Here is a 22,497-nt window from a genome sequence, read left to right on the forward strand (position 1 = left end):
TTAATGGAATGCAAGTCGCTTTTTTATGAATAAGCGTGGAAATGAAACGCGCCTAATTGCTCAACGTTTTACAGAACTAAATACGTGTTAAGTTGATATGTTTGTCCTTCATGGACGGTGTAGGCATTTGTATATATTCCAGCAAAGTGCAAATTGCCGTATTGGAAAATAATAATGCCACAAACAAGACAAATTAATAATTCGTAAATAAATGATTGAAAAAAGAGAAAAGAAATAGGCTAGATTTAAGATTTACAACTTTACATTTTGGTTTTAATTTTATATTCCCCCAACTTTTATATTGTATCCTTATGCATTTATTTGTAAAGCTAACTTTATAAAGCTTGTTAGTCTTCTTAATTAACCTAGATTTTGTCCACCTATCTATTTATTTGGCCTATTTGTGCACGAATATAGGCCTATACCGGTATTTGCTAAAATGCTTGCAGTTTGCGCATATAGCAGTTTCTTTGTAATAAACTCCGATGTTTGTGCTGGAAATGGCATACGCGCATTTATAAAGCAACAGTTAATTCAATCAAGAAATTAAATAAGAAAATGCTTAAAAAAAACAACAAAAAAAAAAAAACATTTTATATTGCGACGCATGCTGAAGTCTATCTCAGCGTCTCGGAACATAAACAGGTGAACACCTCTTGCCAGTAGGCTACATAATGTCACTCATAATTTACTGTAATTTTATTATCGATGATTCTTATCCAGTGCATGCTAATAGCATAAATTGAAATACACTAATTATTGATTTTCTCATTACTTTATATAGCCTACTGTACATCAAGTAGCAGCCTATAACCAATCTAAAACAGTGTAGCAGAACAGAAAAAAATACACTTTATAAGAGGTTGCATTAAACTTTATTTCAGCTTTCTTAAAAAATTGTTTTCTATGTTTCAATGCTTTGTTCACTAAAATGCATGAATCAATGGGGTCTTCTTAAACCGTGTCGTGTGGCTCATTCAGGCAACGGCGTTTAGAGGGAATGGTTTGGTCTCCATCCTGTTCATCCACACCTCCATATCCTCCTCCTCCAGGGGTGAACAGACTGAACATGTCCTGTCAGGAATGCCACAGGTTACACAAGTACATTTTATTTAAATATCTATCTATCTATCTATCTATCTATCTATCTATCTATCTATCTATCTATCTATCTATCTATCTATCTATCTATCTATCTATCTATCTATCTATCTATCTATCTATCTATCTATCTATCTATCTATCTCTATCTATCGAGTTACAAACAACAGAATTTTAATTTATTTAAATTGATCTTCCTTGCATTCAAAAATGAGGTAACAAACAGGATGTATTTCAATTTTTCAAATGTGAATTCTGCATCCTGTTTGCAACCTCAATTGAAATTCAGGAACTGAATTGGAATTCAAATGGCATTCTCACTTCAGTTCTGAATGCTGAAGATGCCTGGGAAATTCTTTAGAAGTCAGCCATCAAATGGCATGAAGTGACCATTGTTTGTGCCCTTTTCTAACAGGATTCAGTTTCTCACTTTTGTTTTAAGCACAACCCCCCCACCCCCCCACACACCTGTCTCCTCTTATTGCTTGTTTGCTATATCTGTGCTTCATTTACCTTTGTTCTCTGCCAGTGTGTTCTGCGCTTCTTGCTGTTCACCTGCCTGTTTTTTCTTGGCTAGTTTTGTTAATTTATTTGGTTTTGTTTTCTTTTTATCGTACATATTTTTTCTCTGCCAGGTTGTGTTGTGGTTCCCTGTTCCTCTCCAGAATTCACTGGTCTCAGTGCTCTCTCGCTGCTGACCATTTGGACTGTTACTGGTGCTGGCGGTTGGATTTTCCTGGGTTACCGTTTGCCTCTCTGGACTGCTTTCTGCCATGAACACCTGCCTGTTTCCGATCTTAAGTTGGGATGTCCCAGTTGGTTCTGTTTGCTCCTCGCCTGACTATCCTGCTTGTCTGACATTGATTCTCACCTCACAATTGCCCTGGACTGACTGTCTGACCAATCTCTTCTCCACTGTTTCGAACTCCACTTGAACTATCTTTATTATTGTGTTTCAATAAATTGAAGTTAAGCATTCTTCTGCTTTTGGGTCCTGCCTCAGATCATCACATTATTGATTTGGAGGCATTTAGGAATATACAAATACACACACACACAGTTTGTCTTACCCCAGGATCCAGGCTGATGGTATTCTTGGCCCCTAAATTTAAGACTCTGCCATCCGTTCTATGTAACAGATTCAGCCCTGCTGCTCCATTTTTACCTCCTAGACAAGCCAAAATGATGTGTATGTAGCAGTAAGCACATAGATGAAAGCATATATATTAGTGCTGTCAAAATTAAAGCGTTAACACATGTGATTAATTTTTTTGGTTTAATGCGTTAAAAATCATCATCAGTTTTTTTCCCCATCATCCTTTGGCTAGCATCACATTATATGATCCCGCTCTTATTCCGGTTCGCGTGGCTACGTAGACGCGACAAACATTTCTGAATTATAATTTTTTAAGGCCTAACAAGTAGTTTGTTGGTTGATATTTGAAGGACTACACGCCTGCGCACATATATTCAAACGCGCATACCGACCGAACATGTGATGCATTTTCGCGGGTTTGCGTTTTTGAGGTTTGCGCAGAGAAAACGGATAATCGTTCGCTCCTTCAAACCTATTTCAGAGTGCGTTCTCGAGACACCAGGCACTTTTTGTGCAGATGGGCGGCCGGAGCGCGTTAAGTGTTTTATTCACTGTTAAAGGGGTCATGACATGAGAAACCAAATTTGCCTTGATCTTTTGGTATATAAGAGGTCTTTGTACCATTAAAACGTCCTGCAAGTTTCATAGCTTAAGACGTCCTCCCCATTATAAACGAATCATTTATTTAATCAAGCTCTAAATACAGCTCGTTCTGGATCCATGGTAAGAAGTGACGTCACGGTACGAAGTGACGTACCAGCGTTTGCATATGACCGCCTCCAGCCCAAGACAGCTACGCTTAAAGCGCAAGACAACTACGCTCACTTCGTATCGTTGTCGCGCCCGCGCGCCGCGCGCCTCACAAGTGTTCAGTCGACGGACAGCGAGTGGGTCTACTCTGTGTACAGGGAGATTACGATGCCGCAGATGTGCTGTTCCTGGCTGTGGACAAACTACATCTTTGAATACGCTGCGAAAGATCCAGACGGCAGGGAAAAATGGATGCACTTTATTTTTTGTGGACGTCCCAGTCACGGCAGTGTTAGTTTAAGCGTTACATTTTAAGGATGACTGTTTTGAGCTTTGCCAGAAAACTGTTGCTCAAAGATAAGTCCGTGCCGTCTATTCTGGGCTCAACAACGACGACGCAAACTGTAAGTAATGTATTTAAAACTTTAAACTACTTTTTAAATACGCTGAAAGATCCAGTCGTCAGGGAAAAATGGATGCACTTTATTTTTTGCGGACGTCCCAGTCACGGCAGTGTTCTATACATTTAAGGATGACTGTTTTGAGGAAAAAATCCCAATATGATGCTTGGCTTTGCCAGAAAACGGTTGCTCAAAGATAAGTCCGTGCCGACTATTCTGGGCTCGATAACGACGACGCAAACTTACTTTTTACCAAGGCTAATATAAACACATTTGTATAAGAGAATCTTGAAAATATGTCGCCTTTCTAGTAGGCCTACATGTGATAGAAAATTAAAAATGTTGCCTTTATCAATGCTGGCCTGTCTGTGCATGCATTTTTGTCCGTGGTACACCCTATCATTTCATTGGAATTAGTTAAATAATGTTAAACTGTTAGCAAATGAAGCTATAGGATAATTATGCAACAATAATCCGTTTTCAAGTGTCTCGGGTTAATTTTTTTTTATTAATTCAAAATAGTTTCACTTTCCATGTGGACACGGGCTGATCCAGTCTTCGTTGTTGTGGTGATGGTTCATTTTCCTCTGATTCTGGCTCAAACATAATAAGGTTTTATCATTGCAAGAGCCATCGCTTCGCATGCATCAGCCGCTATTAAACAGTTACGCCGAATCCGCACAGGTTCTGGCTGGGGGCGTTAATAATTGATGCATAGGCAATGACGTTAGCCAATCATAACAGTGGGCGTTAACACTGAACTCTTAAAGGGGAAACACCCCCAAAACAGACTGTTTGAATCAGAGGATGAGAAACAGGGTGGGAAAAGGTCATAAATCACTACATTTTAAAAGTTTTTTGTAAAAAAAACTATAGTAATACTATAATTGCACCTAAGGGAACATAATAATAAAATAAAAAAAAACATGTCATGACCCCTTTAACTTCACTGTTACGCTAATTTCTATTATCACTGTAAAGCTGCTTTGAAACAATCCACACTGTTAAAAGCGCTATATAAATGAAGGTGACTTGACATATTCATGCAAATGTTTTTAAACCATTCACATGACATTAAAACACATAAAAAGATAATCAAAGAATAAAAGAAAAGAAAATCACTCACTGCTCTTGAATAAGGTTTAAGCTTTCATAAGGATTCATCTGCATTTAATGTATAATTCATGCAGTGAAGACTGTGATACTTTAATAGTTTAATAACGATTACATTTCTGTATATACTACCTGAAAATCTTAAAAGCACTGTTTACAAGGTTACATGGGTCAAACATTACAAAAACAATAACTTTTTGTGCATTTTGACAGGGCAAGTCAAAATCTGAACTGGCCAAAAAAATTTGAGCCCTGATATATTGAAGGGCATTTATTATAATGGGTTTATGTAAAGATTCTTTTAATCTCACTTAAGTTAAAAGTTGTTATATATTTTAAAGCTTAATAAATGTTAATTAAATGTATGGATCTCAATTATACTGTAATGCTGAATGGCTATAATTAATGGCTACAATTGAGAAAAAATCTATTAGCCTACAAAGAGAAATCAATATTGGTATCAGTGATGTATTCCTTCATAAAAAGATGTCATTAAACAAATATAATAAAGGCTACTGTCTTTGTTGTTTCTACATTACATTACATTAATTTGAAATTTAAATTTGAAATGATTAAAATACAAAAATATACTAGAAACTTTAATGATAGGTGTGATTAATCGCGATTAATTACAGAAAAATGTGCCGTTAATTAGTATTTTTTTTAATGGAATGACAGCACTAATATATATATATATATATATATATATATATATATATATATATATATATATATATATATATATATATATATATATATATATATATATATATATATATATAAACATAAATGCAGATGAAGCTACCATGTAGGCCGTAGGGTCGTGTAGAGCGTCTCTCCGTCAATACTGACAGAACCACTGGACTACGAAATCGAAGTTTCCGGATCACACCATCACCGCCATGGTGCAGACCTTTCCCTCCAGAACCGGTCCGGAGAGAAAACTGCTCAAGAATCACTGGATACCTGAGACGGCGACATCAACTCGACTTCAAATATCTCTTTCACATTGTGAATGAATGTAATGTTTCTATAATGCTGTGAAACACTCAGACCTGCTCTCCAGGATCTCCGGGTCAGTGATGCGAGTGTTGGTCATGTGAGTGTGAACGCCACCACGCCCATTCCAGCTTGGCCCCGCCCCCGCACCACCAGCAACCGTCTCATAGTAACCGCTTTTCTCACAGCCGAACGACACGTTGTTCATGCAACCCTTAGAAGAGAATATGAGAGAAAGCACAAAGTGGGATCATGAATGGCATCTAAATGGACTCAAATGGAGTTTTTCATTCCTGGCCACGGATGCCTTTTGTACTTTAAACAATGTTTTATGTATAAGTTTTATGCCATGATCACTTTTTTGCCTCATCACTTCTATGCATATAACCAAATAGTAATCAGGCTTGTCACCATACCAAATTGTTTTAAAATTGATCAAAACCTTACACGTTTCACAAATATATCCAAGCTTACCTGAATATACAGTAGCCTACACTCATGTTAAGCGTTATTTACTGCTTGATTGTAAAATCTTCAAAAATGTTAACTATGTTGTCCAGCGATATATTAAAGTTGGTTATACAGTACATCTTACTTCACCTGCAAACATACAGTATTCTCATGTAAAGCAATACTCAATTGTGGCAATTTGTAACTGTTTTATGTTTTGGCGAGTTAATTGGCATTTGTATAATTTCCATTCATCTTCCTACGATCTGCTTACACCCAGTGAAGGGTATGTGTTTAGGTTATATATCTATATAACCTGATGGCTTGTATTGTTGCAAAATGTAAACTATATTATTGCCCAGCTCTAATCTGCTAAATGCGAATATAAGGCATGAATATATTAAGGTATTCTAAACATTAAAATTATGATTTTCTGTAAAGATCCTTTAAGACAATGTGTATTGTGAGAAGCGCTATACAAATAATTGGACTTGACTCAAACAGCCAAAAGCATATGGTCTGAAATCCAGGTCCGGGATTTTTTGCTTTGCGAGTTGAGAAACTGCAGTAGATACAGATCATTTTGTGTGATAAAACTAGGGCTGTAGTCAAGACCACCTTTTCTCGAGTCCAAGACAATTCCAAGACCAGGACTAGTCGAGTCCAAGTCCAAAGAGGTTCGAGTCCAAGACAAGACCGAGTCCAGGACGGGAAAAAAAAAGTCTTATGCATGACATTATCAAGACAATAATTTTGGGTTATTATTTGTTGATCTAAAAGCAAAATCAGATCTGTTATTTCAGCTATGCGCCGGTAGGCTATTGCAGTAGCAAATAGTAGAAAATAAATCACACACGCGCAGGTCGTACTTGTCAATTACGGTCACTACAATCTGCGGAGGTTTCTGCGGAAGTCTGCGGGAAGCATACTACGTTACTGGGAACATAATAAAGACACATGGACTCGGTCGAGACCAAAAGCAATATTTGGAAAGACCAGTGGCCAAGACCGAGACAAGTCCGAGTCCGAATACCAGCGAGTCCGAGACCATAGAAAAAACCAAGACCGGACTCGAGTACTACAGCCCTGGATAAAATACACACCTGTGAGGCCGCACACACTTGGAAGGCTCTGAAGATGACGTCCACCACTCTCTGTGAAGTCAGCACATTACCGCCCACTACTGCGGCATTCTCAGACGGCTGCAGGATCGAGCCGGGGGGGATGAGGACTTTAACAGGGGTCAGACAGCCCTGAAACACAAAACAAATCATGACACAAAATAGATTTAAAAAAAGATTTATTAAATTAGAAATCATATTTGTAAAAAGTGCAATGACACTTTATTTTATAATGTTCTAGTAACATGTTACAAGTCAAGTCACATTTATTTATACAGCGCTTTTTACAATACAGATTGTTTTAAAGCAGCTTTACAGAGATAACAGGAAAATAATGCAAAAAAGTTTGTTTACAGAAGAATATCCAGTCACAGTCCAGCTTAAATAAGTTCAGTGATGTTTCATTAAAAAAAAAAAAAGGTTATTCATTTAGTTCATTTATATATATGGAAATGAAAATGTAAACAGAAACAGCCTATTAAATGACTTATTATCATTAAAATATGAAAATTAATCGGGGTCCTTTGCTAAGGGCTGTCCGGTCCCTATACGACCGGAGCAGGAGCTTGGTTCGCATTGCCGGCAGTAAGTCAGACTTGTTCCCGGTGCATGTTGGACTTCGGCAGGGCTGCCCTTTGTCGCCGGTTCTGTTCATAATATTTATGGACAGAATTTCTAGGCGCAGCCAGGGGCCGGAGGGTGTCAGGTTCGGGGACCACACGATTTCGTCTCTGCTCTTTGCGGATGATGTTGTCGTGTTGGCCCCTACAGACCAGGACCTTCAGCATGCACTGGGACGGTTTGCAGCCGAGTGTGAAGCGGCTGGGATGAGAATCAGCACCTCCAAATCCGAGGCCATGGTCCTCAGTCGGAAAAGGGTGGCTTGCTCACTTCAGGTTGGTGGAGAGTTCCTGCCTCAAGTGGAGGAGTTTAAGTATCTTGGGGTCTTGTTCACGAGTGAGGGAAGGATGGAACGGGAGATTGACAGACGGATCGGTGCAGCTTCTGCAGTAATGCGGTCGATGTACCGGTCTGTCGTGGTGAAGAAAGAGCTGAGCCGCAAGGCGAAGCTCTCGATTTACCGGTCAATCTACGTTCCTACTCTCACCTATGGTCATGAGCTTTGGGTCATGACCGAAAGAACAAGATCCCGGATACAGGCGGCCGAAAGGAGCTTTCTCCGCAGAGTGGCTGGGCGATCCCTTAGAGATAGGGTGAGGAGCTCGGTCACTCGGGAGGAGCTCAGAGTAGAGCCGCTGCTCCTCCACATCGAGAGGGGTCAGCTGAGGTGGCTCGGGCATCTGTTCCGGATGCCTCCTGAACGCCTTCCTGGGAAGGTGTTCCGGGCACGTCCCACCGGGAGGAGACCCCGAGGAAGACCTAGGACACGCTGGAGAGACTATGTCTCCCGGCTGGCCTGGGAACGCCTCGGTGTCCCCCTGGAAGAGCTGGAGGAAGTGTCTAGGGAGAGGGAAGTCTGGGTGTCTCTGCTTAGACTGCTGCCCCCGCGACCCGGCCCCGGATAAGCGGAAGAAGATGGATGGATGGATGGATGGATATGAAAATTAAAATGACTGGTCGAATGTTATACGACCCTGTCTGTCAAAATGACGGACAATGCGGAAGTCTAACTCTGATAGATGTGTGTGTGTGTGTGTGTATATATATATATATATACAGTATATATATACAGTATATATATATATATATATATATATATATATATATATATATATATATATATATATATATATATATATATATATATATATATATACACACACACACACACACACACTGCAATATCGTTACTACATAACCAGGTTTAGGGTTTGGTTTAGGGTTAGTTGTTTGTAATTATGCATAATTTACTGTTATTATTACTATACATGTAAGATGTATTACAGGGATACTGTAAAATAAAGTGACCATGGACCACAAAACCAGTCACATTGGTCAATTAAAAAAAAAAAAAATGATTTATACATAACATAAAAGCTGAAAACATAAGATTTCCATTGATGCATGGTTTGTTAGGATAGGACAAGATATGACTATTTGAAGATCTGGAATCTGATGGTGCAAAAAAAATCTAAACATTGAGAAAATCGCCTTTAAAGTTGTCCAATTATGTTCGTGATTTTGCTGCATTCACCTCACAAAAATAAATATTTTATATATTTACGGTAGGAAATTTACAAAATATCTTCATGGTAATTTTGACCCATATAATTTATTGTTGGCTATTGCCACAAAAATGCCGTGCGACTAGTGACTGGTTTTGTGATCCAGGGTCACATTTCACATAATTAACAGTTTTTTTTCCTGTTTTCCACTACTAATGTAGCTTTGGAAAGCTTAAAACACTTCTTTCAACAACATTTTATTGAGCACAATCCACCAAAGTGTGTCACCTGGTTGAGGGGGATGTCCTGGCCCACCATGCATCTCAGACAGTATATGAGGGCCGAGAGGGTGATGGCACGAGGAGCATTACAGTTGCCCCACACTTCTGTCCCAGTGCCGGTGAAATCAAACACTGCGCTGCCCTGCAGACAGACACAAAGATGGACAGAGGTATTGATCATAACTGTACTACACCTTGAAAAATGGTCTTTTCATGTCATTTTACTACTCAAGTGCAACAGTTTGTACAGTTTTACATTCTTTGCCATTGAATGAGGACGAGCACGTCTTACATGCTTTGGAATGGTCTTCCTAGAAATGTTTCACACCTTAAAGGCCTAAAGGCTCGTCCTGACAGTATGTGAGTCTTCACAGACTTCAGAGAATGAGCTCCAGTGCACATAAAGGTCGATCAGATATCAAAGCATAGGAGTGCAATAATTCTGACAAAAATACACAAATTGTATTTTTTTATGAGAGCAGAAACAGAAAATGGACTATTGTAATTGAGTATAAATGTAATATATTCAGATGAGTGAATGACTTTTCCTTCAACTTTGCACCAGTTAACATTTAGTCTGTGCTTTAGTTTTTCTTTATTAGAATTCATAATTTAAAAATGAATTGATTGTAACTTCTACTTTCAAATGGTAAGCACTTTTTTTTTTTTTTTTTTGCACGTTTAATCATATATGGGTTACTCATTGTTTTCAAATTGTACATTGTTTGGAGGACAACATTGGGCAGGAAGTAGAATAACAATTTTGTAAATTACAGATTAAAATAAGATTTTGTTTTTAATAAAAATTATTTTGTATTATTAATTAATCATCTTTCTTTGTTCATCTCATTAACCAATTAATCAAATAAATAATTAAAGGTGCTGTATGGAGTTTTCAGCGGCATCTAGCGGTGATGTTTCAGATTGCAACCAATACGTTTACAAGCGAGTGCTTTTTTTTGTTTTTTATTATTATGTGGAGTTTGTGTTGGAGTCTGTGTTGTGCAAGTCGTTTCCTAGTATTAGCAGACTCCATGTCATAAAGTTGCAGTGTCGTCGCTGTTGAGAGCAAAGTCAGTAGACGAGGCAAGAGGCGAGCCGCTCGGGAACGCGCATGCAGGTCTCAGTCACGTCACTGGATTTCGCGGCAAATCCGACCCGGAGACTTCACATAGAAATAGGAATACTTGCTTTCAGAGGTAATAGCAAAACCCGCCAAGTGGATCATTTTATTGTGAGATTACAACCCCTTCACACACAGGTAATAAAAAATTATTCATTTTAGTAGAAAAACTCCATACAGCACCTTTAACATTTATAGTTTTGGTAAAAATACTTGTTAGTTGCAGACCTACATGTAACAGAACCACACATGCACACATCAATCCACAAATCCTTTGTTTGAAGAATGAACAAATGTCACGCTGTATGTGTAATTTAACAAGCAAAATGCATTCGTAAATGCAGCCATTTTAATTGGTATTCTTCCTCAAGAAAGTATGTTCTATTGCTTCATATTATAAACCTAATAAACTTCAATTTGTGAAATGTTTTGATTGCAAAGTATTTAAAATAAATGCCACTTTGACATTTTGTTACATAATGTAAAGACATGTTTAAATGCTGCTCAAGCATCCAAATATCTCAAAATTAAGTACAGTATGAAACCTAGAAGGGTGAAAGGATCAAAATGCAAGTAACAACTAAAAAAAACTATCAGTTCTAATATAGAAACTGATTTTAATTTGAAAATTTAAAAAGTAACAATTATTTCTTACCTGTTGTTCATTGATCTGGACCTTCAATCTGATTGGTGTCCCATCGTCCATTTGATCTTCTGCTTCAACCTCGAGGGAGCCCGTTTCCTGTCGCCGCCGACGGGCGAAATCTTTCAGCATGTCACGGACTGCAAGCTCGGCGTTACTCTAGATATACACAGGGCGTTTCTTTGATAAACATATGGCAATCCCTGACATAAACATCAAGCAGAGATTTTCACCACCCATATTTAATACATCACACCTATGTCCACACCTGAATGTACCCCATGTACGCCTGGACGACCTCCAAGCCGTAGCTGGTGATTATCTCCCCCACAAGCTGACAGCCCCTCTGATTGGCTGCTACCTGAGCTCGAAGGTCCGACAGGTTGTCACGGAGATTGCGTGTCCCAGAACATCCTGGGTATTGAGCAGGTGCCATGAGGGCTTCGGTCACAGCTGATAGACATAAAGATGACTATGAATAATAACAAATATGAAAATAAACAGACTGACCATGGAAATACCCATGTATAACAATATGGTGATAATAATTCAGTAGTATCCGTTTCATTGTTTTTTCTAACCTTTCTCCTGAAAGACTCCACCCGTGACCAGTTTAAAGGAAATGAAGACAGCGCCCTCCTGCTGTAGAGACGTGGAGTTGGGGGGCATGGAGCCTGGAGTGATGCCCCCTATATCAGCATGATGCCCCCTACTGGCCACAAAGAACACTGGTGCACTCATGCCATCACGAAACACCTGCAGAAGACCGAGCCAATCGCATCAAGTTATGCTGCAAATTAATGTCTAACTTAATTACGGATTATTATTTATTTTTTACATTGGGAATATCTGCATATATATATATATATATATATATATATATATATATATATATAAACAACATAAATAATACACACATCTATATCTATCCATCTATATATACAGTGCTATGCATAAGTTTAGACACCCATGCTAAAGTTGACTAAAAAGAGGAATAAAAAATCATCTTTTGGAAATTGAACTTAATGCCTTAATTTATAAAAATAGGAAAAATCCAACCTTTAAGGGACACCAATTTTCTTTGTGAATGAATAATGTATCGTAAATAAATAAATGTTCTTCCTTAAAATACAGGGTGCATAAGTTTGGACACCCCTATGTTAAATCCCCATAGAGGCAGGCAGATTTTTATTTTTAAAGGCCAGTTACTATATGGATCCAGGATACTCTGCATCCTGATAAAGTTCCCTTGGCCTTTGGAATTAAAATATCCCCACATCATCACACACCCTTCACCATACCTGGAGATTGGCATGGAGTACTTTCCATAAGATCATCTCTCAATGCAAATCAAACCAGCTGTTAGGCTAACTGAAATAAAACCATGCCAATCTCTAGGTATGGTGAAGAGTGTGTGATGATGTGGGGCTATTTTAATTCCAGAGGCCAAGGGAACTTTATCAGGATGCAGAGTATCCTGGATCCATATAGTAACTGGCCTTTAAAAATAAAAATCTGCCTGCATCTATGGGAATTTAACATAGGGGTGTCCAAACTTATGCACCCTGTATTTTAAGGAAGAACATTTATTTATTTACGATACATTATTCATTCACAAAGAAAATTGGTGTCCTTAAAGGTTGGATTTTTCCTATTTTTTTAAATTAAGGCATTAAGTTCAATTTCCAAAAGATGATTTTTTATTCCTCTTTTTAGTCAACTTTAGCATGGGTGTCTAAACTTATGCATAGCACTGTATACTGTATTAGTGCTGTCAATCGATTAAAAAAAAATTAATTGCACATTTTTCTTTAATTAATCGCACCTATTATTAAAGATTTTAATATATTTTTGTAACACTTTCACATTGAATCCCCAAAATGATGTAGAAACAACATAAATACAGTATATTTTAAATATTTGTTTCTTTTTACTAAGCACTATGAATAAAGGCCAGTATCACTGATACCAATACTGATACTGATGTCTCTATTAAATTGTTTTTTTCCTAAATTTTAGTCATTAGCCATTCAACATTACACTATAATTGAAATCTATCAATTTAAACATTAAATAGGCTTTAAAAAATATAACAGCTTTGCCATTACAGGAATAAATTACCAAAAATATTACAGAAAAACAGTAATTGACTTTGACAAATATTTCAAAATATTACAGTTTTTACTGTATTTTTGAAGTGTAGACACTTCTTTAAACATATTAAAAATATATATTTATCCCAAATATACCATTTGAAATTGTGTTACCTTGAATGACTGTATTGCAGTAATAATGTCAAAAGTAAAGCATCCAGAACATTACAGTAATGAAAAACAGGGCTTCATTTTCAATTTTGGTGTGAAAACGAGTCAAACATGTTGGTGAGAGCCTTAGCATATAATTTAAAATGAAATTGCATATAGTTAATCACGAGCAACCTACAGGAGTGATGACGGTGAGGTCTGGTAGATGACTGCCGCCCGCACATGGATGGTTACTGAGAATCACATCTCCCTCCAGCATGCTGCCCCCTGACGCCTTTATCTAACACAGATCAAACTTATAGTTATTACAATGCTTTAGTATGCTAGTTTATTCAAAATACAACACCAAGCATGCACGTCTGCATCATTCGGATTATAGTGCACAAACATCTGAGAAAGAGCAGATTCTCATACATTCAAATTCACAACATCACAAAAACTGATCATCTGCTAAGAGTGAGCAGAAGTAAGTGTGTTATCAGGCATCTCTGGGTCAATCTAAATCATGACACAATATGTTAGGCTGTGTGTATGTAACAATAATTGGTAATGCAAAGCCTAGAAGCTGTTGCACCTCACGCGTGCATTCATTTTTTAATAGTTCAAAGGGTGAATTAATCAGCTTTTCAACACAGATTGAGCATCTCTATTAGGAACAGCTCAGTCTGACAAATTGTGTGTGTGTGTTTGAGAGTGAGTGAGTGAGTGAGTGAGAGAAAGAGTTTTTGTGTTATTTCCAGTATGTGTTCTCAGCGTGTGTGTGTGTGTGTGTGTGTGTGTGTGTGTGTGTGTGTGACTTTTAGTGTGCCATTGAGCGTGTTGCATACACATTAATATGACTATAACTATCAAACATCCGTTTATGGTAACACTATTTTACAGTATTTATCTTTGCTACACTTTACATGCAGTTACTGTAGTAACAACTATAAATTATGCATAATTACATGAAACTAACCATAAACCAAACCCCAGTCCTAACCATAACCCTATAGTAAGTACATGTAGTTAATTATGATTACACAGTACTTAAATGCATAATTACACTGCAACACTGACACATTACAATAAAGGGTTACAGTTTATTTTTGAGGTGTCATTGTTGCAGTGTAATTATATATTTATGTACTGAGTAATAGTACTTAACATGTACTTACTATAGGGTTAGGGTAAAATTATGATTTGGTTGAGGGTTTGTTGCATGTAATTATGCATAATTTATAGTTATTACTATGGTAAGTACATACAAACATATGTAACAAGGACACTGTACAATAAAGTGTCACCAAATAAAGTGTAACCCTGTTTATTATTCAGATTAGTTGTAAAGGTTTACAAGCAAAACAATAAACAGACAATGCAAGAAATCACATTGATAAAAGACTTTGAAATGATCCGATAGTGACGTCAAAACAAGCATTATCTGGTGTCCTAAAAATGACAGTATGAAATTTCATCCTCTCATGTCTAAACTGTTGATACATTCTTTCATAATGTTTTATCAATAAAACAGTCTCTTCATTGTCCCAGAAGAGCTGTTGCTTAGCAGCCGTGACTGGAACATCCTACTTATTTTGTGACATTTTCATGCACAATGAATGAGAAGGCAGAAAGCAGGTCAAAAGTTGTCGTAATGAGCAACAACCAGTGTTGGGGGTAACGCATTAAAAGTAAGGCAAGTTACATTATCAGATTACTGTAATGTAACTAATAATGTAACGCAGAACTTTTGAATTGACAATAAAATATCTTAGTTACTTTTTGAAATAAGTAATGCAAGTTACTTTGTTTTCCTATTTATTGACTGAGACCTCTTTTGTCCCCATGTTGAGAGAAGTTGGGAGTAAGATGATGCATTGTGAGCATGGTTATTGTAGTTCTAGACTAAATGTGAGCATGCATTTATTCATCTCTCTTGCACAAAAACAGATTCAGTATTCCTCAAAAGGAATACAAACAGTGAAGCTGATGACATTCGATGATCCAATTTAACCCTACTAATCTAAGAAAACCATCTAAAGTAGATTTCGCTTATAAGTTTCTTTTTGCTTTTTATTGCTGAAGAGTGTTGAACTTTATTCTCCTGCGTCCTATTCTTCTGCAATGCAGAATGGCAGCACGGCTGAAAGGTTTGTTTGAGCAGCGCCCTCTACTATGCAGAAGTGAATTTGTATTTCCTTCAGCTTGAGGTTTATTCATTTCACTTTTGGTGTAAAAGGGCCTTTACATTCGCCAAAATATAAATATATTTTTTGTTATTATAAAACAAAAAAGCAAGCCCAGCCCAGGCTAGAAAAAGAGTAATATAAAAAAGTAATGCAATTAGTCCCTTTTTTTGACACTAACGAAATATTGTAATACATTACTTTTTAAAAAAGTAACTTAACCCAACACTGGCTACAACAATCAAGAATTCAACAATTTTCTGTTGTTATTTGTTGTATATTTGTGTGTTTGAGTACCTGGAACTGTACAGTCTCCTGCATGGCCCCTAGATGAACAGGGATGTGAGGAGCATTAGACACCAAACCTCCATCTGGACCAAACACAGCACAGGAAAAATCCAGACGCTCCTTTATATTGGTGGATATGGAGACTCTCTGCAGGACACGACCCATCTGCTCTGTGTTTGAGGAACCAGAAAGCATCAGTGCACTTACAGATAATAACATAGACAGCCCACTACACACTGATCAGATTTCACATTTACACTCTTCATTCATTCCAAACTTTTTTCAAACCTGCGATGCTCATGAAGCGATGGGAGAAGATGGACAACTGGATGGTGTTGAGTTCAGTTCCTACGACACACTGCGTCCCCATACCGACATCAATACACACGTCACCATCCTCTGTCAGATGAGCCACACACGCCGGCTCCACGAGAATCGTGCTGGCAAAAGAAGAAATATTATTATTATAAAAATAAAAAAACGGTTAATAAACAGAACTCCATGAGTCTTGTGGAAGAACATTGTAGCCAGAGCTACTTCTCTGTTTATGTCTATAACGAGTCACGCAGGTTCTGGGCTACTCCACAGTGGTACAACCCATACCAGTCTAAAATAGTCCCAATATAAACACTTATTATCAAGTTCAAAATGCTCGCATATACCACTTAATTAACAACAATACACTGACACAACAACACATTCCACACATATACCACCCAATGACATAAAATGCACAGAAATGAACAACAAATATTGCACATTAAGTGTGTCAAGAGCTATCATCTCTTTGGTCTTAGATGTATTGAGGATTAGGTTATTGTCCTCGCATCACCTCACCAGCTGTTCCACTTCACCCCGGTTAACAGATTCATCCCCATCAGAGATAATAACATTTATTATAGGTGTGCCGTAGTGATTCAGGATAAGACAAAACACGGTTAGGAAAATGGATTCATGATGTACTCGCTCATTATATAGTTTTTAGAAATTTTGAACACAAAAAAAATGCACGGACTGCAGCTTTAAGGTGGCATTGTTATTACTAAATATATGTTACGTTTAACTGTTTATTTTGCATAATTACAAGTAACTAACCTAAACCAAATCCTAGCCCTAACCTTAACCCTATAGTAAGTACATTAGTAAGTAGTTCATTAATATTACGCAGTGCTTATTTGTGTAATTACTGTACATGTAACAATATCACCTTAAAATAAACTGTAGCCCAATTATTCCCAAAGAAGGTGAATAACACGCTACTGTGCAGAAGTTTTTGGCATGCTAGATTGTCACCATAAATAAATTAATAATTGTTTTAAGACACAAGTTATTTATATATTTTGCTTTAGTGTGCCAGTAATATAAGTTTACACTTACAAAAATGTATTTTGGCAATAATAATCCAGTGAAACCTTTTTTTTAAATTAAAATAAAGCTGAAATAAACAAAAAACAAACAAAAAGTTTAAGTTGAAGCACTAAAATGACTAACTAGAAATAAATAAAAAGCTAAATCTAAACTAAAACCGAAATAACTAAATAAATATATAGCAATATTTTAAAAAACTAAAACTAATACATTAACCTACAACATTTTTTTAAGTAAAATGAAAACTGTAAATAAAAAAATAAATGCTAAATCAAAATATGAATGAAAACTATAATATTATATAAATAATCCTAAAATAACACTGATAACTTGCTGCTTTATATAGCTTACTTAAAGGTATAGCGGAGGATCTTCCCTAATTTTAGAAAAGACCCGCCCTCGCCCTCTGCCGCCCTCTGCGGCATCAGTGGGAAGCCCAACTTGTGCTTTTATATTCACCCAAAATCACTCTGGTCTTGTTTCTATATTCTGCGGCCTTTCTCTTCTTATCATACACTTCGTATACATTTTTTCTCTTTCGACCCTCAGCCATTTTCAAAGGAATGGCTGAAACCGTAACTCATCACACATAATACACCTGAAAGTGCGCATGCGCAGAAAGCTACATAGGGACGAGCACGTACGACAGCCTTACGTAAACATATCACCAGAATGATTGACACTTAGGTGGACCAATAGTATAGGCTACCCACCCGGAAAAAGAAAATCCTCCGCTATACCTTTAATCTAATACCAGATAGAAGAGGCAAAGTAGTATGTTTGTTGAAGTTTCTCACTGAAGCTGCACGTAAATACGCTTTGTACAGCAAATACATGTTCACACTGTGCTTTTGTTCTTTTCTTGCGAACCTCACGTGACCGGAAAAGAGAAAAGTCTGAGGCAGTCTATCAGCCATGTGCCATTTTTAACAGACCTCCAACATCGGGTGAGATCGGCGTCTGCGGTTCAGATCGATCGTGGGCTTTATTACGCGGGTTGCGCCGGATACAAAACGAAATTAGTGCTGCTGTCAGATAATGGTCAGGTGTTCTGTCTAGTACTGCAGGTGCAGCTCCTCAACAAGACACATGATCTGAGGAATCATTCATTATTCATCATATCTGGAGCAAATGCTGCAGGATGACACATACTGAACTTCAACAGGTTTGATCAAACCCCGAACATTGGCAAAAGTTTAAACTGGCAAGCATAATGACTGTATAATATAATATTTAGATACTTTCAGGAAATCACACACACCTGTTCTTATCAATAATGATGGCTGGTCCCTGGATGCTGTGATCGCAGGAAAGATTCTCCCACAGATACACACTGGTGTCCAGATAACGGTCCTCAAAGTAACACTGGGTCACCTGGGTCCGAAAAATGTTAAAAAGTTAATCAATAACGTTCCTGTATAATTCCTTTTTATTTATAATTTTATTAATAACAGCCACAATAAAAATAGAATATGTGTAAAGCATCTTGGCAAGTGGTAATCTATGGTAAGGCAAGATGTACCACTACGAGGAATGTTTCTTATATGATCTTAAAAATCTTTTTATTTAAAGTCTTCTATTAAAACGCTTTAAATTAGCTTTGTAGCCAAATATTTTTCAAACTATTTAAATCAAACAGCGGTTTGCATGCATGTGAACATCTTCAATACCTCAAGAAGTTGGTGTAATGACCAAAGAGAGCAGATGTGGAATCTGGGATGGACACTTAAAAGCAGCACAAATACGTCCCAAACTTTGACTGTTAAGGGGGTTGAAAGATTGTGGGTTGTGTGGCTAGAATAAAGTCTATATCCTTCATATAGAGAACTATAAAAAATAAAAAGAATGATTTATATTATTAGTTTGTGCTGTTTTTAAAACACCAAACTTTGATGCCATTTTGTTCCCTCTTAAAGTGAACTTTTGCCTGTTTGGGGATTAGAAGCATGAACTGAACATGATGCAATACCTGAGTTTTCCTATGCTTTTGCATAGGATCATTTACAGCATCATCCGGTGTGCGACCAATTTTAGCGTACACCAAATCACCAACACTAACTGTGCTTTAATGGACCACACAGGTCAAACTCATCATAGCCAATAACAGTAAAGTCAAGGCAAAGACCCTTTTCACAGACTGTGATGACACGTTATTAACAACGGCCGAGGTATTGATGAAAATTTTACATCTTTCTTTCTTCTGACCAATGAATGCAATCAATCTCTCTATATTTTTTCCGCTTTTTGTAAAGTAATAGAACCGCAGAGTTTTTTCCTTTTGCTATTGGAGCAAATGAGATCATCATAGTTCGGTAAGCTTCTGAGAACCACAGAAATGTGAAAAGGGACTTGACTTCCTAACATCTACAGCTATCTGTGGAGCAGTTTAAGTACTTTCTTTTTTATTCTTTTAAAATACATGGTTAGGCTTGCATTTGTTTTTTAATACCTTAATAGGTCTTAGAGATTTCTGCTCTGCTTTTGGCTGAACTTTTGACCTAATTCCAGACTTCCCAGAACCACGCACACGGATATCATCCACCATGACTGGCCGATCTGTGATGGTGAAGCCAAACTCTTTCAGATATCTGATGTAGAAGCAGAAAGAGTGAGAAACAGAAGAGGATGCATCAAGTCATTTTTGACCATTCACAATATAAACACCAGTACCGTTTAGTGAAGGCCGTGCGAAAGTCTCCCGAGCGACAGGAGTGGGCGTTACTGGGGTGCCCTGCAGCCGTGATCATGAGCGCACAATCTGTGCCCTCGTAGCGCAGGTGCAGGAACACTTCTATATTGATCTGAGAACTGTACAGACACAATCATGTAATTATCAACTTAGTATTACAATAATATTTTGTTGCATTTGTGTTTGTTAAAAGATAATTATATGAGCAAAAAGAGAAGCTTTTCAATGTGACTTTATCCTTGAGAGTGACCTGCTAAAGCCTTGTTTGCTCAGTATTTGGTCGCATCGTTGAGAGAGTTCCTCTATCCTGTGGTCCAGCTTCGAGTATGAGCCGGCTTCATACTGTAGAGAACACGGTTCCTGAACCTCCTCCACCACATCAGCCAAAGCCAAACCATATGCCGACAGCACTCCGCTGTATCTAACAGTAAAAAAAGAAAGAGTTAAAAAACTTCTTATTCTAAATGGCTCATAAAGACTCCCCAGCAGGCACGGTTGTCAGTTCTCATAAAGCACTTTATTCTTAAATACAGTATGAATATAAATATGAAATACAGCCAATCGGGGCCTAAAACTAACTTTTTGCCACACATGACAATGGCCATGAAACTGTTTTTGCAAAAACGGGCAGTAATGACACCATACCATTAAAAATTCACAATTCTCTTTTCCAATTTCGATACCACAGCTAAAACTACTAGCCTAACTAATATAAATGTAAAACATTGTTAAGTAAACAAGAACAAGTAATCAAATTACAAGAAATAGCACACATAAGTACAGTAGAACAAAGTACAATTTTTTTTTTTTATAAACAGTGCTTTTAAGGTTTTTCAAGTAGGTCTAACAGTAGTTTTCAGGTATATAAATTGAATAAAGTAATCGAATGTAAAATAAAACTGCATATAGTCTTCACTGTATGAATTAAACATAGATGAAAGTTACACAAGTTTTTCAGTCAAGAGCAGGGAGAGATTTTTTTTCTTTTTCTTTTGTTGTTTGATTAACATTAAAAACAGACATCAGCGGGAAGATTAGGTTCACATTAAGACATAATGCAGGGATCCAATTTACTGATACTGTATATATGTGTTGTCTTTCTCGACTGTTTACGTTCACTTAAGCCATTACTGAATATGTTTAAAGGTATAAGGATACTCACCAAGACTGGCTTTTTTGTAACATAATTTTGTAATACATATAATACATAATTATAATTTTACATAATTTAATCTTCTTGTGCTTGAATATTTAAATTGGCAAGGCTCAAAGTTTCGTCACTGTCCTGAGCGTCGTTTACGTTTATGTTCTCACAACATTGCATTAGGATTCATAAAAATGTTACTGGCCAACTGGCGATTGACTCGTATTTGGCGCTTGGTGAGAGTTAATTTTAGGCCCTGAAGCCAATCATTGGGGTCTAAGGACATGTGAAGAGAACATGGTGTGAACACAGTTTTTCAATGTCATATTAAAACTTTCACAGTTGCACAATTCTTCATTTTCTTAAGTTATAGTGCACACTGTTATTAAAATCTAATGAGATTTTCCATGTGTACCACAAGATACAGAGCAATCAGTCATTATGGACCACATCCGCCAATGAATTGACTTGAGGGTAGATGATAGACCAAACTTCAAACGAGTCAGATAAATGACCTAGGAGTTCAAACAAAGTTCACAATGGCAGGAAAAAAAAAGTCAGGTCCACCCACAGATTCAGAATAAAAGATAATTGAGATTAGAGCTAAAAAAAAAAAAAAACATTCAATAATTTTTGTGAGCCAAACACAAAATTTGGTAGACAGCGTCATGCACACACCCTGCATGTATAAGACAAATTTAATAACCATCAGCCATTCACAAATGAATTTACACACAGCACAACAGATTCTGGAAAAAGCATCTCATTGTCATCCCATTCAAGCATCTGACAAATGCTGAACACACTAAAACACACAGATGCTGCACACATAATATCATATAGACATACTTGTGTATGAAGACAGTCTTCATGCCTAAGGCTCGTGCGATGGCACAAGCGTGTTGACCACCAGCTCCTCCAAAACATGCCAGCACATGCTTAGATGTATCATGTCCTTTAGCCTGTTGAGAGAGAGCTGATATTCAAAACACAAATTTAGATACCCGTCATGTAAAGCAGCAATTGGTTGGATGGTGGGCTTTACATTCCAAAATTGTAAAATTAAAAATGAAACCTACACAGCTGTTGGGCATCTGGTTATTATCAGTGAAATAGTTATTACATTCTGATTAAAGATAACAAAGACGAACAATTCCTTTCATAAGGATAACACAAGGAACAAGTACAAGGTCAAATCTGATCTGATGTTATGTTAAACTACTTTACAGAGGTACCGTACATTCCTTGTTTAAAAGGTTGCATACGACAGATAATGTAGATGTGCAGAGGTGTTGCTGAAGCTCAAAAAGTAGCACAATGGTTGTTGGTTCGATTCTCAGGGAACTGATGCCATGAAGTGTCAGCAAATGCATGA

General features: G+C 37.2%; 1 protein-coding gene across 2 annotated transcripts in view; it reads right to left on the reverse strand.

The window, feature by feature from the left end:
* Nucleotides 1-859: 859 nt before the first annotated feature.
* Nucleotides 860-22,497, reverse strand: part of oplah (5-oxoprolinase, ATP-hydrolysing) — a 42,609-nt gene continuing 20,971 nt past the window's right edge. For both annotated transcript variants that reach the window (XM_079595332.1, XM_079595333.1), the window contains 17 exons: nucleotides 21,972-22,084; nucleotides 20,229-20,399; nucleotides 19,960-20,097; nucleotides 19,739-19,877; nucleotides 18,551-18,663; nucleotides 16,210-16,361; nucleotides 15,931-16,091; nucleotides 13,647-13,748; nucleotides 11,786-11,960; nucleotides 11,473-11,657; nucleotides 11,217-11,363; nucleotides 9,446-9,580; nucleotides 7,014-7,163; nucleotides 5,517-5,674; nucleotides 5,267-5,427; nucleotides 2,172-2,269; nucleotides 860-1,074 (listed from right to left, as the gene is read on the reverse strand). In XM_079595332.1, the coding sequence (XP_079451458.1) occupies nucleotides 955-1,074; nucleotides 2,172-2,269; nucleotides 5,267-5,427; nucleotides 5,517-5,674; nucleotides 7,014-7,163; nucleotides 9,446-9,580; nucleotides 11,217-11,363; nucleotides 11,473-11,657; nucleotides 11,786-11,960; nucleotides 13,647-13,748; nucleotides 15,931-16,091; nucleotides 16,210-16,361; nucleotides 18,551-18,663; nucleotides 19,739-19,877; nucleotides 19,960-20,097; nucleotides 20,229-20,399; nucleotides 21,972-22,084 (2,418 nt within the window). In that variant the 3' untranslated portion in view covers nucleotides 860-954. The remainder of the gene's footprint in view (nucleotides 1,075-2,171; nucleotides 2,270-5,266; nucleotides 5,428-5,516; nucleotides 5,675-7,013; nucleotides 7,164-9,445; nucleotides 9,581-11,216; nucleotides 11,364-11,472; nucleotides 11,658-11,785; nucleotides 11,961-13,646; nucleotides 13,749-15,930; nucleotides 16,092-16,209; nucleotides 16,362-18,550; nucleotides 18,664-19,738; nucleotides 19,878-19,959; nucleotides 20,098-20,228; nucleotides 20,400-21,971; nucleotides 22,085-22,497) is intronic.

This window comes from Phoxinus phoxinus (genome assembly GCF_949152265.1).
Source record: "Phoxinus phoxinus genome assembly, chromosome: 21".
Lineage (NCBI taxonomy): Eukaryota > Metazoa > Chordata > Actinopteri > Cypriniformes > Leuciscidae > Phoxinus > Phoxinus phoxinus.